Consider the following 13,751-nt stretch of genomic DNA (forward strand, 5'->3'; position numbering starts at 1 on the left):
ATATCATATATGCACTCTATTAACTTTCTAAGATGCAAAACAAATTCTGAATTAAAAAATATATCTATCCCAAGGAACTGGGATATGAGTATCTATCTTTTACTATGACTCTACCTCAGGCCATTTGCACTTGCTATTCATTCTGCTGGAAATACTCTTCCCAGTCCTCTCCTGCCTGACTCCTTTTATTCCTTCAGATTTCAACTTAAATTTCTCCTCCCCAGAGAAAACTTCCTTAACCTGCCCATTACTGGTTCCTGCTGTTATTCCCCATCAATCACCACGTTTCGTCCTTCCCAGCAATTATGTCAATCCAGAATTATTACATTATCTTTTGTTTAGTATCCATCTTTCCCTCTAGACTCTAAGCCTCATGAATTCAAGGATGCTCCACCTTTATTTGATTTTGTATGCCCAACCCTTAGCACGATGTCTGGCACATTGTAGGGGCTCCACATACATTTGCTGAATTGCATGAATCAACCAAACAAGCAACTAGTCCTTCTCAGACGTGCTGACATTGGGATGGGACTCAAAGACCTCATCAACTAATTAAGCAAAGCTAATACTGACTTGTATATGAATTTGTTCTTGGTATAAAGAAAGGATTTCTCTTAGGTCCAGAAATAATGACTGCAGGTGTACAAATCTAGGTATAGTGAAATAAGAGACAGGCTAGAGGTGTTGTGATTCTGTACTTGACAAATACTCTGATGACATTTTTTATGAAATTATCTCTTGGATGTATTGCCTTCATTAACATTTTGCTTCATTCTAATCTGGTGCCTTTTATCTTATTTTTTATGTGTCTCTGTGCCCTTGATATGTGAAATTGAAACAATACCGTTTCCCCATAAACTACCCAAACAAAGAGAACTGACACTGATTTAAATGTTCTGGGATCCTAGAATTACTGCCTGTTTCCAGAGTAAAGAATTTAAGTTCTCATTAGAACCTTCTGCTGGCCTGTTAATCATTTCAACGCATTGAGATTATCTCGTCTGTGTCATGATGACTTCTCCAAGGTTCCTGGGTGTGGTACACATCCTGTCAAATGATGCATTACACAGGTCAACCTCCAGAACTGGCCATTTTCCAAGTTTGCCTGTTCCAGAAACAGTGGCATTTTTTTCCCTTCCTGTACTTCTGCCCTGTATAGCTAAGGGAGGAAGCTGAATTTAGTGGTTAGTGCAATAGTCTGAGTCAGCAAGCTTAGCTTCTGTATTTGGTTATGTGATTTACTGAAAACCTTTGTCAAATCAACTTTGTCTAAATTATGAAAGAAGTCTTTATTCTCTTGTTTGTAACTTTTCCAAACTTCTGTGTAAGAACTATCTTTATTGCTACTGTTCTGAAACTCTGAAACATATCCTTGGCATTTTTCTTTCTTATATTTCTTTTAGTAATGGTCTACTTGGAGAATCAATAAACCAACAAATTAACCAAGCAAGAAACAAACTAAACCAAATAACAGGGCCACAATGGTGGACTGCACAGGTTCCACATGACCTAGCTGGGCCAGCCACACTGAGGAGAATGAGAATGGAGGCCCTTGGAGTTCTGCCCAAGTCAACACCACCGCCTTATATAAATCCCAGGAAATAAGAAAGAGCAAAACTGTCCATCATAAATAAGATACTGGTCCTTTAACTTGTCCGTGAGGGTTGGCTTTAGAACCAATCTTTCCCTCCTTCTAGATTTTTCATTGTATAATGGAAAAGATGTTTTCCTTGCTAAAACAGTTAATGTGCACGTTGAGGGCAAAATATTTTGCAGGGTAGACATTTCCTTAACCAGATTCTACTACACTCTACGACTTTGTGAGGTCAGTTTTGTCTGTGGCCAGGCAATACTTGGCCTGTGTTATAAGGAAGACTCAGTAAGTGTTATTGGGACCCTTCTAAGGGGCAAATACTTTAAAAATATTTTTAATGATTTTATTACATCAGTGTATATGAATGTGCACTGAACTATTGTTAATAGCTGAAACTTTCAAAAACTTAAACACGTATCAATAGGAAATTGATAAAATAAATAATCAAGTTGAAGTAGAGTTAAATACCATGAAGATAAAAAGTTATGAATTTATTTTTATTTGTGTTTAAAAAAACAAGTAAGACCAACAGAATACTATGTTGTATGATCCATGTATAAAATGTTTTGGGTCTATATGCACATAAATGCATAAAGATTTATTTCAATGCATCATAACCAAACACTAAAAATGATTTTCTATGGAAGTAAGACTTCCAGGGCTATTTATTTTCTTCTTTGTACTTTTCCGTTGTATTTTCTACTATACTACTCATTTATCATTACAAATGGAACACTAGTCGCATCGAGATTTTGCATTTTTCTCATGACAGATATATAAGCAAGTAAATAAGAAATTAAACATCACCCCAATCTGAAGAGATGACCACGGTTAGCATTTTTCTGTATTTTTCTACATCTGTGCACATATTGTTACACAAAGGGGACAACATGTACATAGTATTTTATAGTCAGGAACTTTTTCACCTTACAGCGCATGACGAGGCGTTTTCCACGGGCTCAGTAGTCTTGTCAGTTTTTTAAATGTCTGTTAGTGTTTTATTGAATAGACGTACCATGATTTGACCAATCCCCAATTTGTAGAAAGGTGTGTGCTTTCCAATTCTCTGCTAGTGTAAATAGCATACTGACGAACACCTTCATAACTAAATTTTCAGCCATTAGGGACTCTTTCCTCTAAGACAGTAGAATATGAAGCCAGCCCACCTACCATCAGACAAGGGCCAACTGTTTCCTTTGCTGCCAAAAGTACAGCTCAGCCTCTCGGCCCCTCCTTCTGGAGCCACAAGTAAATGCTTCAGGGCAAACTCGGCTCTCTCAGCTGAACTTGTGCCTCTGGTTTCCCAGATCTAGGCCAGGTAATTTCTCAGTATTTTATTAGCTCTTTGTCACTTTAGGGAAATTTTTTAAAAATATTTTATCCAGTATTTTCAGTTGTTTTTAGTGAGAAAAGTTATTCCAAATATCTAGTTTCCCATTACTGAGTGAAACTAGGGTATTCTTTTTAAGCCATCTGGCATTTCCTACTTGAGACCCTCTGCATTCTCCCTTGACCCTCAGACAATCCCAGACCCCTCACTAGAGCTAGTAGGTCCCCAAATCTCAGACTACATCTTGTCCCGCATCGCTTCTCTGTCAATCAGCTTCTGTCACTCTGCCCCTCTGTCTTCACACGGGGCTTTTGTGGTTGCTGGCCCCTGTCTGGAACACTGCGCCCCCAGAAGTCACTTGCCTACCCGCCGCTCATTGTTCAGGTCTAGTTCAAACAATACCTTCCCAGAGAGGCCTTCCTGAGCAGCCCATATAAACAGCTTCAACTTTACTCATTCCTATAGTGCCACTTGGTTTGTCTTCTTGCTGCATTTATCACTCTGTGTTACTTGTTTTAATCATGTATGCTTCATCTTTTCAGTTCATGAAATATACACGATTCAGAATGTCAGTTCCATGGAAAAGGACCCAGGCCCTGCTCTGTCTTGCTCCCTGTATCATGGGTCACTGACACTTTTAAAAGGCACTCTTTGAAAAACATTATTTCCTTTTCAGACATTTTCAAAGCGTGCAGTGTGGGAGGATGAGAATGGAGGTGGAGGTGGACTTGTTCCTAAGTAAATGTTCACATAAAATCTGGTGACAGAGCCTGACAGATCAGATGTCATATGATTCGTGTTATTTTCCAGTTGCTGTGGGACCAGTGGTGTGTCATACCCAACCAACCTTTCACAATATTTCAAATATGTGTCACCCAGCTTTTTAAACCCTTCTGCAGTCTTCATCAGTTCTTCCTACTAACCCACATTACACATGACACACCTAACGGCAATGAATTCTAAGAGGGCAACAACAAAAAAGAAAAACAGTGAGTCCGTGAAACCCAGGGAAAAGCTATAATTATTTTCGTAAACTTAAAAGTGAATTTTAAGTACAATAGATATTAAGAATCATCGAGTAATAAGCAGCAAGAATTGAATAAGAACCTCAAATGAACTGGCAACACTAAAATCTAGGTGCTAAAAATATGGTTCCCAACCTTTTTATGGTCCTAGCACAATTTCAAATATCAGAATTTTAAGAAAACAGTTGAAGAGATTAAGACTTAAGATACTGCTAAGGTAGCAATAAATGCAATATAATTACACCAGCATATAGCAAAGCCTCATATTGCCCGCAGAGATTTCACAGGGGACATTCACCACAATCAGGCATCCTTAGGCACTCATATTCTGCTTGAAGAGAGCAGCCGATGCCCTCAGAGTTCAAGGACATAATCTGAAAAAGTTAAGTTATCTCCTGCCTGTACATTTTTCTTTGGTGAGAATTTGGTTTCTGTTAAACCATTTCACTTGTGGTAAATTGTGTCTAATCTGCAGCATGTTCCACGAACAATGCGGGTCAAGCTCTGTTTGGCAGACGTTGCCTGTTGGCAGAATACTCAGCTGTAGTAAAGGAAATTTTATACATTGATCGGGCAGCCCAGTTCCTGGTGGGGCAGGATGTCATGGCAGACCAGTTCAGAAATGAGACTGAATTCCTCACTGTCTTGTCTCAAACATTCATATTCTGCAGTCATCAAGCACACTACTTCTGGGGTGAGTAAGAGACCTGATTAAGTCGAATGATTTGTACAAAGGCACACAAAATATAGTTTAAAAAAAGAAAGCAGATTGAAGCAAAATCATAAAGGGTCTTAAGTAATATTAAAATGTGTTAAGTAGCCACAAGGGAGCCATTAATTTCTTAATGAATTTATTCACTTAACAGACATTTATTTTCTGTGTGCTAGGTTGTTTCCCAACTGAGTGACAGAGAACACTGTAAACACAAAGCCCTTTCCTCATGGAGCTGACTTTCCAGTGAAAGAGACAGATAATAACCAAAAATTTTGTTTGAAAAACCACAGACCAAGTAAACATCAGGGTTGGTGATAAGCACAAGGCTCTCATAGGGGAACAGAGACTCTGGGGGAGGAGTGGTAGCTATTTTACATAGTGTGATCTGGGAGTGACTCACTACTAGGGTGACATTTGAGAAGAGACTTAAAGGAAGTGAGAATACTAAGACAGCCTGGGCTGCAGATTTCGGAGGGTAGATTGTTACAGGCACAAGCAACAGTAGGCGCAGAAGCAATGGTAGGTGCAAAGGCCCTGAGGCAGGGGCACACGTATGTCAACAGTGGTCTACTGGAGAGGAATGTTTGACAGGAGAGGGATAGGAGAAGAAACCAGGAGGAGAGGAGATGTCAGGAAGTTGGGAGTTACCCTCAAGATCACATAAGACCTCTGCAAATACTTTGGCTTCTACTCTGAATGAAACGAGAACCCAGTGGAGTATTCTCACAAGAGGAGTGACATATTTTAATATGTATTTTAAAATGATAGCTCTGGAAGCATAAAAATGCAAACAGGGAGATCAGGGGAGAGATGGTGGTGGAGTCTGAACCAGGGTGGCATCTATGGAAGAGGTGAGAAGTACTTGAATTCTAGATACATTCTGAAGGTAAAGCTAACTTAATTTGCTAGTGGATTAGTATGGCTTGGGAAAGATGGGAATTAAATATTATTCCAAAATGTTTAGCTGGAGAAGTGGAAAAATAACATTCCCATGGATTGAGATAGAGATCACCACAAGAGGAGTAGGTTTGGAATTAAAATAAGAAATTTGACTTTGGAAAATAGGAGGTGAGTGTCCTGTGTTGTCAAATCAGCAGTCACTAATCACATGTGGGCATTTAAATGTACATTTTAATTAATAAAAATTAAGTAAAACTTAAAATTCAATTCCTCAGTTGCACTTGCCATATTTCAAAACCTCAAACACCCGCCTACACATGGCTAGTACTGATATGTTAAACAGTGTGGATCGTACAGAGCTTTTCCATCACGGCAGAAAGTTCTCTTGGGCAGTACGGGAGAGACACGAAGCCTTAACTATGTGCTGGGCCTTGTGCTGAGTGCTTTTTGTACATTAACTCATTTAACGCTTAAAACAACTCTCTGAGTCAGGCAATGTGGTATCTTTTCACAAAGGCTATAACTAAGGATCAGAGAAGTTAAGTAACTTGCCCTAAATCACACAATTCTTAAAGGGTAGGGAGCCAGAATTGGATTCCAGGACTTTCTGCTTCCAATGCCCAAATATTGAAATCATCACACTAAACCTTAGAAAGATTAAACTAGTTTGAAATTAAACATAACCTCCATGGGGAAGTGTCTGGTAGGTTATCGGCAATAAAGTGTTGAAGCCTTGAGAAGAACACAGGAGATCTGACAGATCTGGAGGAAAGGTGAAACTCCAGACACATCCTGTGTTTTACAGAACTAGACAGAATCCATCCCAGTTAAGAGAAAATATGAATATTCAATGAAGGCACTAGTTTAAATTTCTGATAAGGGGAGAATTGACACTAAAGGATGGTTTAGCAGAAAGAAGAGTAAATGTATAAAGTTAAGGTACATTTGTTCTCCCCAGTGGTTCTCAACTAGGTGTGGTGCCTTAACTTTAGAGGACACCTGGAAAGGCAGAGGGTGCTTGGGGTAGACCGGCAGGTGTTATGGGCGTTTTGTGGAAATGATCTTAGGACACTGAGTCCTACAATGCATGCCACAGTCTAGTGCCATGAAAAGTTCTCTCGCCTGAAATGTCAACATATCCCCCATGTGAGAAACATGAGTCAACTTTCTCTGGCAAACGTCCACAAAACTGAAGAAATACGGGCACTAGAATAGGGTGCTGGTGGCACAAGTTTGATGGACAGTCAGATGAACATGTGTTCCAGTCCATCCTCTGACCTTCATGTATGGCTTGAGACCATAACCTAGACCCTAAGACTCGGTTTCCTCATCTAAATAATGCAGAAAACAATATTCATACACATCATCTAGAGTGTTTCTGAGAATTATGGAACTCTTAAAAACACAGGGAGAGTCATATAAATGTACACTATTGTTAGAAGTGGAAAAGGGGGATGAAAGGGGAACTCTAGCATGGAGACTAAAACAAGCAAGATGGAAATTCAAATAGGAAAGGAAGTCTAGAGCAACAATGTGCAACAAAAAATCTGGGCCAAAAAATGCCAACACACGTAATTTTTAAATATTTCCTAGCCACATTTAAAAAGGCAAGAAACAGGGAAAATTTTTATTAATGTATGATATTTAAGTAACCAACTATATCCAAAAATGTTATTTCAACATGTAATCAGTATAAAAAAATCAAAGGCATTTTCCTTTGTTTTGGTAGCAAGTTCTTTCGATCTGACATGTGTTTTACTTACAGCACATGTCAATTAAGACTAGTCACATTTCAAGTGTTCAACAGCCACGTGTAGCCACTGCTATGTATTGATGCACAGGGCTAGAGCATCAGCGAGTCTGACCTTTCATGGATTACTAGCTTTCAGTAATTTTTAAGATTCTTACCGGCTAACATTTCAGTGCATGGAGGGTGGTTTCAGAAAAATCTTGATTATTGTATTTAGGGACTTTAAACTCAGGATCTTTATATAAGGTGAGAAGAGGCAGTGTTGTAGAATGATTGATCAGTCATGACTGGACTCAGTCAGATGGGGAGGTTCCCACTCCAGCTCTGCTGCATCCTGTCCTTGAACAAGTTAGCCAGTCAAAAACCTGTTTTCTTATTTGCAGAACAGAGATAATGGTAGTAGCTCCCCTAAATATTGCTCGGAGGATCATACACGTAGCTTTAGCCCAGTGCCTACAGGGATTTCTCCAAATGTGGACTGTAGATATTTGTTATTTGGGTTTGGGAAATTGGACAGGAGTCACCAAAATTCTAGTTATTCTTTAAATATACACCCAAGTCTTTTTTAGAGCTGTATTACTTTTACAGCTTTTGTTAATGAGCACACTGTGTTCTTTCAAAGCTGAGTGCTTCTCGTCACAGTTTAAGTGCAATGATTTGTCCTTGTTTTTAGATATATCTTAACTTCTGAAAGACTGCCTGGCACACGGTAGGTCCTCAGAAAGTTTATTAAATGCGTTTCTGGCTGCAGAATTCCTGAGTAATAGTTATAAGCACACGTTAAAAGTACAATCATTAGTCCATGATGGTAATTTCAATTTTATTCTAACATTTAAATTATAAAGTTTATGTAGCTATTTTTTAATGAGAATAGTCTCTGCCAGAAATTTAAGATTCTTGAGTTGATACAAAGTTCAAATAGTGCTGGGCAAGCTTAAATGATTGGTAGTATATTTGCCACAGACATAGCTCTACATATAAATTAACAAAATATAATCTCAATGTGATGCTTCAAGGCTACCCCAGAATTTATTCAATTCAAGATCGTTAAAAATTCATCACTAGTTTCCTTTTATAAAGTTAAAAAAAAAAGCATACAACACTGGTATAGCACAAACAGATTTATTTACTAACCAAAGGGAGAATCCTGATTAATTCAACACTTTGAAACAGTTGGAAGTAAAATGTTTGTGATAAAGATAATTGAACACAGTAATGAAAAAAAAAAAGTAGTATGGAGATTTGCTCATTGAACTGAGCGTGTTCATCCTCGCAGCTAATTCCTGTCCAAAATGATGCTGGAATTTTTACTCTACTTTTTCATAGACCCGAGTGGAAGTGACATTGTTCATGATGCATTCCTGGGAAGAAGAATGATATTAAAGAGTCAGGGCAGTCTTGCATCACAGAACAATGGTGGTAGTTAAACGTTAGGATCAGAACCCTACAAAACCTTGTCATCTACTTCACAGACAGAGAAAATGCACTTTAGGATTGCTGGGTTTGAAAAGCTAGGACCTGCTCTTTTGCTTAGGACGTTCCTATGTTTTGCTGGAAACTAAATATTGATTTGCAGTATCTAAACTATTCGTTTAATCTTGGCAGATACTAGTCATCATTTTAAAGAAATGGAAAAATGTATGCCCAAGATTATATAGTTATTTTTTCATAAACTGAAGGTTTGAGGCAACCCTGCCTTTAGTAAATCTATTGGTGCCATTTTTCCAGCAGCATTTGCTCACTTCTTGTCTCCGTGTCACATTTTGATAATTCTCACAATACTTCAACATTTTCATTATTATCATACTGGTATGGTGATCTGTGATTAGTGATCGTTCCTACTTCTATTGTAATTTGGGGGCAGTTTTTAGCAATAAAGTCTTTTTTTTTTTTGGTGGGGGGAAGTAATTGAGTTTGTTTGTTTATTTAATGGAGGTACTGGGGATTGAACCCGGGTCTCATGCATGCTACATGTGCACTCTGCCCTGAGCTATACCCTCCACTCAATAAAGTATTTTTTAAGTTAAAGTATGTACATTGCTTTTTCAGACACAATGCTATTACACTGAGAGTGTAAACATGACTTTTATATGCACTGGGAAACCAAAAACATTTACATGACTCACTTCGTTGCAATACTTGGTTTATTGCCGTGGTCTGGAATCGAACCTGCAGCAGCCCTAGGGTGTGCCTGTACTGTCATGTAGCGGCAGAGAACGGGCTAAGCCCAGCTTCCATTACATCCTCCGCTGCATCATCTCACTTCTCTATCACCACAAAGGGCTTTCTTAGTTATTAGTGTTCTTGTATTTATCTCGTTATTTTGCATTTCTTTTCTTCATAAAACCTAGTTCTCCTATTCATGATCAGTGATACAGAACAGTTACGTGAACTACAAACTTCAAGCGAGAAGCCCAGGGGAGGGTATAGCTCAGTGGTAGAGTGTGCGATTCAGCATGCACAAGGTCCTGGGTTCAATCCCCAGTACCACCAGTAAACTAAATATCTAAATAAGTAAATAAATAATCCTAATGACCTCCTCCCACCCAAACCCTTGACAAAGACCCCCAGGGGCAAAGGAGAAGCCCAGCAAGACGAAAGAGGTTAGGCACTTACCACCACTAACTTCCCGTTTTCCAACCGTCTTGTTATCGTGCTCTCCTTCCCATCCCATTCCTGATGTTGAACCAATGCGCCGTCAGTGAAGTTGCAGACAGTCTGCCAAAATAAAGTGTGCTTCGGAATGTTCCAAGTACATTACAAGAGAGATTCTGTGGCTCATAGCCTCCTCTTCCCTTCTGAGTCTACTTCATTAACCGATACTGATTTATTCAAAATATAATTTATGCTTTCCAATCTAGATGCACATAAGAGATGGTCATTCTCTCTCATGTCCCCTAAACTATTTTTACAAAATAGATTAAGTTGTGCAACTGGCACTTGCAACTAATTTGTCAAAACTCAATTCATAAAATAATTTCAGCCTTGTTCATTAAATTTTTGCCTACAAACCAAATGTTATTAATACAATCTGCCATTGTAGAAGCTTCCATGATTTTATAAGATAAGTTATGACTGACCTGAGTTTTTCTGCCATCAGCTGTAGTCTCTTCGAACTTCTCTCCCAGGCTGCAGGAAAACTGTGTTGTTTTCAAAGTGCTCTCAGTTTTTATGGTGAGGTTTTTGCCATCAAAAGTGATGATACAATCTGGCTTGGCCATTGCACCCATTTTTCGCAGAGCCATTCCCACTCCTGTAGAATGTCAGATCACGTTAAACAACACTGAGAGACTGAAGTTATCATTTACATAAAAGCAGTAACTCCACTGCAATCACCTTGCTGCGCACATTTTCACTTACTCACTTATGAGTAACAACTGTGAACACACATCCAGGACTCACCATGTGCCAGCGCTTGACATATATTCATAGAAGCCTTGCAACGACCCTGTGAGAGGTGGACAGCACTGTCCCCGTTCTACAGATGAGAAGGTGAGGCACTGAAGTACCTTACCCAAGCTTATTTGCTAGGAAGGGATGGGGCTGGGATCCAACACTGCATGTGGTCTGGATCCAAATCTCAGCTCTTGGCCACCATGTTATGCTGGCCTTCAAAAAGTTAGGGAAGATAGCTGGACTTCCACAATTTCCTCAGTTCTGCCAACTATCATATTATATGACTCCAGGTAGAGAAATGGCCCTTGATAAATATTTGATTAACAGAGTACACAAAATCAAACTCAGTCCTGAGACATTCAAACTGCACAAAGTTTTAAGAGTTAATTGCACAGTAAACTGACTATATTTCAATAAATATATATATACAAAAAAGTTAATTGCACAATCATGATGCTAACAAAGAGGAAAAATCTTACTCTCAAAAATAGTAACTATTTCAAAGCTGTGTGCCTCCAATACTATACTGATACCATATTTAATTTATAATCTGGGTATTTCCCCTTAATATTAACATTGGGAAGGAAACAGCTTGACGTCAAATCTTGGTTTCGCAGATGAGGAGACTACAATGTAAGCAGAATAACTGGCCTGATGATGAACACTCAGCCAGGCTTGAAATGTCCCCCTGGAGCCTTCTAGTCTGCCAGCTTGGGGCTGCTGCCTTGTTTTGTTAGTTGAGCCATTATTTATTCTCACTTTGGCCAAATAAAGGACTCTGCTCTTCCCACACCTTGATTGCTCTCTAATGAATTGAGCCTTGACAACCTTCTTGTCCACAGAACTCTGGAAACAAGCCATCTGATAAACACATTCACTTTCAGTGGGCAAAGAAACAGCCTTCTCTGGTCCTCACACAGGTAAACACAATATAAATGCTGGATTTCTTCAATACGAGTGCAGTAGGTAACTTTTTCCAGAGTCACTTTGATCCAGGTTTACAGTGGGAAAAAAACCCATTGCCTTCTTGTTTTACTCACAAGGATCATAAATATAGACTCAAGATTCACCACATGGCCAGCTTTAACCAGTCACTGTCATGCATAAAGGCCAGTGACGGAGTGTTTCTGAAATACTTCAGGGCTTAGGTCTTTGTAGTGACTTCTGCACCAGAAAGCAGTCATGTTAACATTTGGGGGAGAGCAGTTTCTAAAGCATCCCCAGTTCTAGCAGGTGTCTAAGATACGATCTTTGCTGTCTACACCATCCTAGGGGCCTGTGACAAAGATTCACTTTTGTTTGCTAATCTACCCAATGTCTCAACCAGCATGCAATCGTTATCTGGCTTGGGAAGAAGATAACAGAAAATCAAGCACTACTTGAGTACACGAACTTGAATCTTCCTACAGAGACTCCCCTGAAAGCTTGGGAAAAGTCAAGTGCCTTGGGCAGGGCCACGCCCATCTTGGATGCTGCTGGAAAGCAGCCTCAGGAGGGTCCGGCATCGCTGACTGCGGTTTCCCAACAAAGTCCACTAACTGCCTCTTTGCCCCTCACCCTTAAGATGCCGAGGCCAGGGCTGCAGCGCACGGCCAACCCAGGGACAGACGACCTCACAGCGATCTTCCCACAGGCCACCCGCTCACCGCGGCGCCCAGCCCGGCAGTGCAGGCAGAGGGTCTGCGCTGCCAGCGCCAGGCCTGTGAGCGCCGCTCTGGAGCTTGGAAGCGAGGATGCATCGACGCTCCACTGGGGGCTGCGCCAACCCAAACCGCCCCGTTCACACAGCAAGGGAGGGCGGAAGACCTGGGGATGAGGGAGATGCAGCCGAGAGCGGAATGAAAGCTGAAGCTGTAGCTCCATTCAGACGCTCACGGATTTCTCCTGGACACCGCGCCCCGGTGGAGAGGGAGGGGGCCACATGCGCCATCCAGGAACTAAAGATGCGGCAGAAAGGGCAAGGGGGAGTGGGTGCGGCCACGACAGAGCCAGTGCGAGAGAGGATGGTGACAGAAGTAGGGAGGTGAAGTGGTGGGAAAGAGAAAAACAGGGAAAGTGAAGAGGGGTCGAAAGAAGTGAAGCTTGAGGTGGGGGGAAGGTGAGCGCGCTAAAGGGCACAAGCAGTGCGGGGGTACCGCGTGGACCCGGGGAAGGCAGCAGAGCGCTGGGTGGATCACGAAGCAGATGGTCCCGGGAATCCGGGGGCGGGCAGGAGGCGCCCGGCTGCCGCTCGCCTGCCTGCTGGGAGGTGGAAGAGGGGTGAAGGGGTCGGCTTAGGTGCGAGCACGCCGGGCCGCTGAGCCCAGCGCGCCGAAGGGGACCTAGAGACCGACCGATACACACGTGCCACGTTGCAGCGCCTCATGGTGGGGAACCTCACCTACTTCCTTCATGTATTCATCAAAGCCTTTGCTCTCCACTAAGCGCCATCTTCCTACCAGCTGCTGAATGGTGGCCATGGTGGGCGCCGGCGGGCGTGCGGAGCGAGCAGAAGAGGGTCGGGCGCCGGGAGCCGGGAGTGCGGCCGGTCGGCCCGCCGCGGCTGCTTTATAAAGGCGGCGCGCGCCGGGAGGGCGGCGCCCGGCGGCCAATGAGAAGCGCGCTTCGCCCGCCCAGCCCCGCCCCCCGCGCCCCCGGGCCTTGCTCCCGGGGTCCGGATGTGCGAACCCGCGCCACCTGCCCCAGATGCTAGGGCTCCTCCGGAGCCTCCTGCAAGCTGGGACTCGCGCGTCGCGCCCCACGCCGCCCCGGGCGCCCGCCCTGCAAGTTCCCGTGCCTCCTCACGCCCAGGAAGCCAAGGGGCTACGGGCGGGCCTGGCCCGCTCTCCCGGGCCCGCCGATCCGCCGCCCCTCTTCCGTTCAAAACACCCCCAACGAATCAGCTAGCCTTCGCTGGGCTCCCATGGCAGGAATGGATTGCTCAAGAGTCTGGTCTTGACAGATTACTGATAACTTCTTTGTCTCCCTCGTCTTAGCTCATGGTCAGCGGACAAACCCGCATCCCACACCCTCGGGGGAGAACCTGTTCTCCCCACCCTCAA

The 13,751-nt window shown here is 42.3% G+C and overlaps 1 protein-coding gene across 1 annotated transcript; it reads right to left on the reverse strand.

Annotated features, from left to right (window-relative positions):
* Positions 1-8,420: 8,420 nt before the first annotated feature.
* Positions 8,421-13,248, reverse strand: FABP5 (fatty acid binding protein 5). Its single transcript, XM_072951775.1, has 4 exons — positions 13,091-13,248; positions 10,395-10,567; positions 9,931-10,032; positions 8,421-8,675 (listed from the first exon to the last, which is right to left on the reverse strand). The coding sequence occupies exons 1-4, from the start codon at positions 13,167-13,169 to the stop codon at positions 8,622-8,624; spliced, it is 408 nt and encodes a 135-aa protein (XP_072807876.1). The 5' UTR covers positions 13,170-13,248; the 3' UTR covers positions 8,421-8,621.
* Between the last annotated feature and the right edge of the window lie 503 nt (positions 13,249-13,751).

Source organism: Vicugna pacos, chromosome 29 (genome assembly GCF_048564905.1).
Source record: "Vicugna pacos chromosome 29, VicPac4, whole genome shotgun sequence".
NCBI classification, from domain to species: Eukaryota; Metazoa; Chordata; class Mammalia; order Artiodactyla; family Camelidae; genus Vicugna; species Vicugna pacos.

Excerpts from the sequence above, each read along its gene's own strand:
- FABP5 (XM_072951775.1), bottom strand. The coding sequence starts at position 13,169 with ATGGCCACCATTCAGCAGCTGGTAGGAAGATGGCGCTTAGTGGAGAGC. Across the intron at positions 10,033-10,394 it reads CTGATGGCAGAAAAACTCAG|ACTGTCTGCAACTTCACTGA; the intron begins GTCAGTCATAAC and ends TTATTTTGGCAG. Across the intron at positions 8,676-9,930 it reads AAAACGGGAAGTTAGTGGTG|GAATGCATCATGAACAATGT; the intron begins GTAAGTGCCTAA and ends TCTTCTTCCCAG.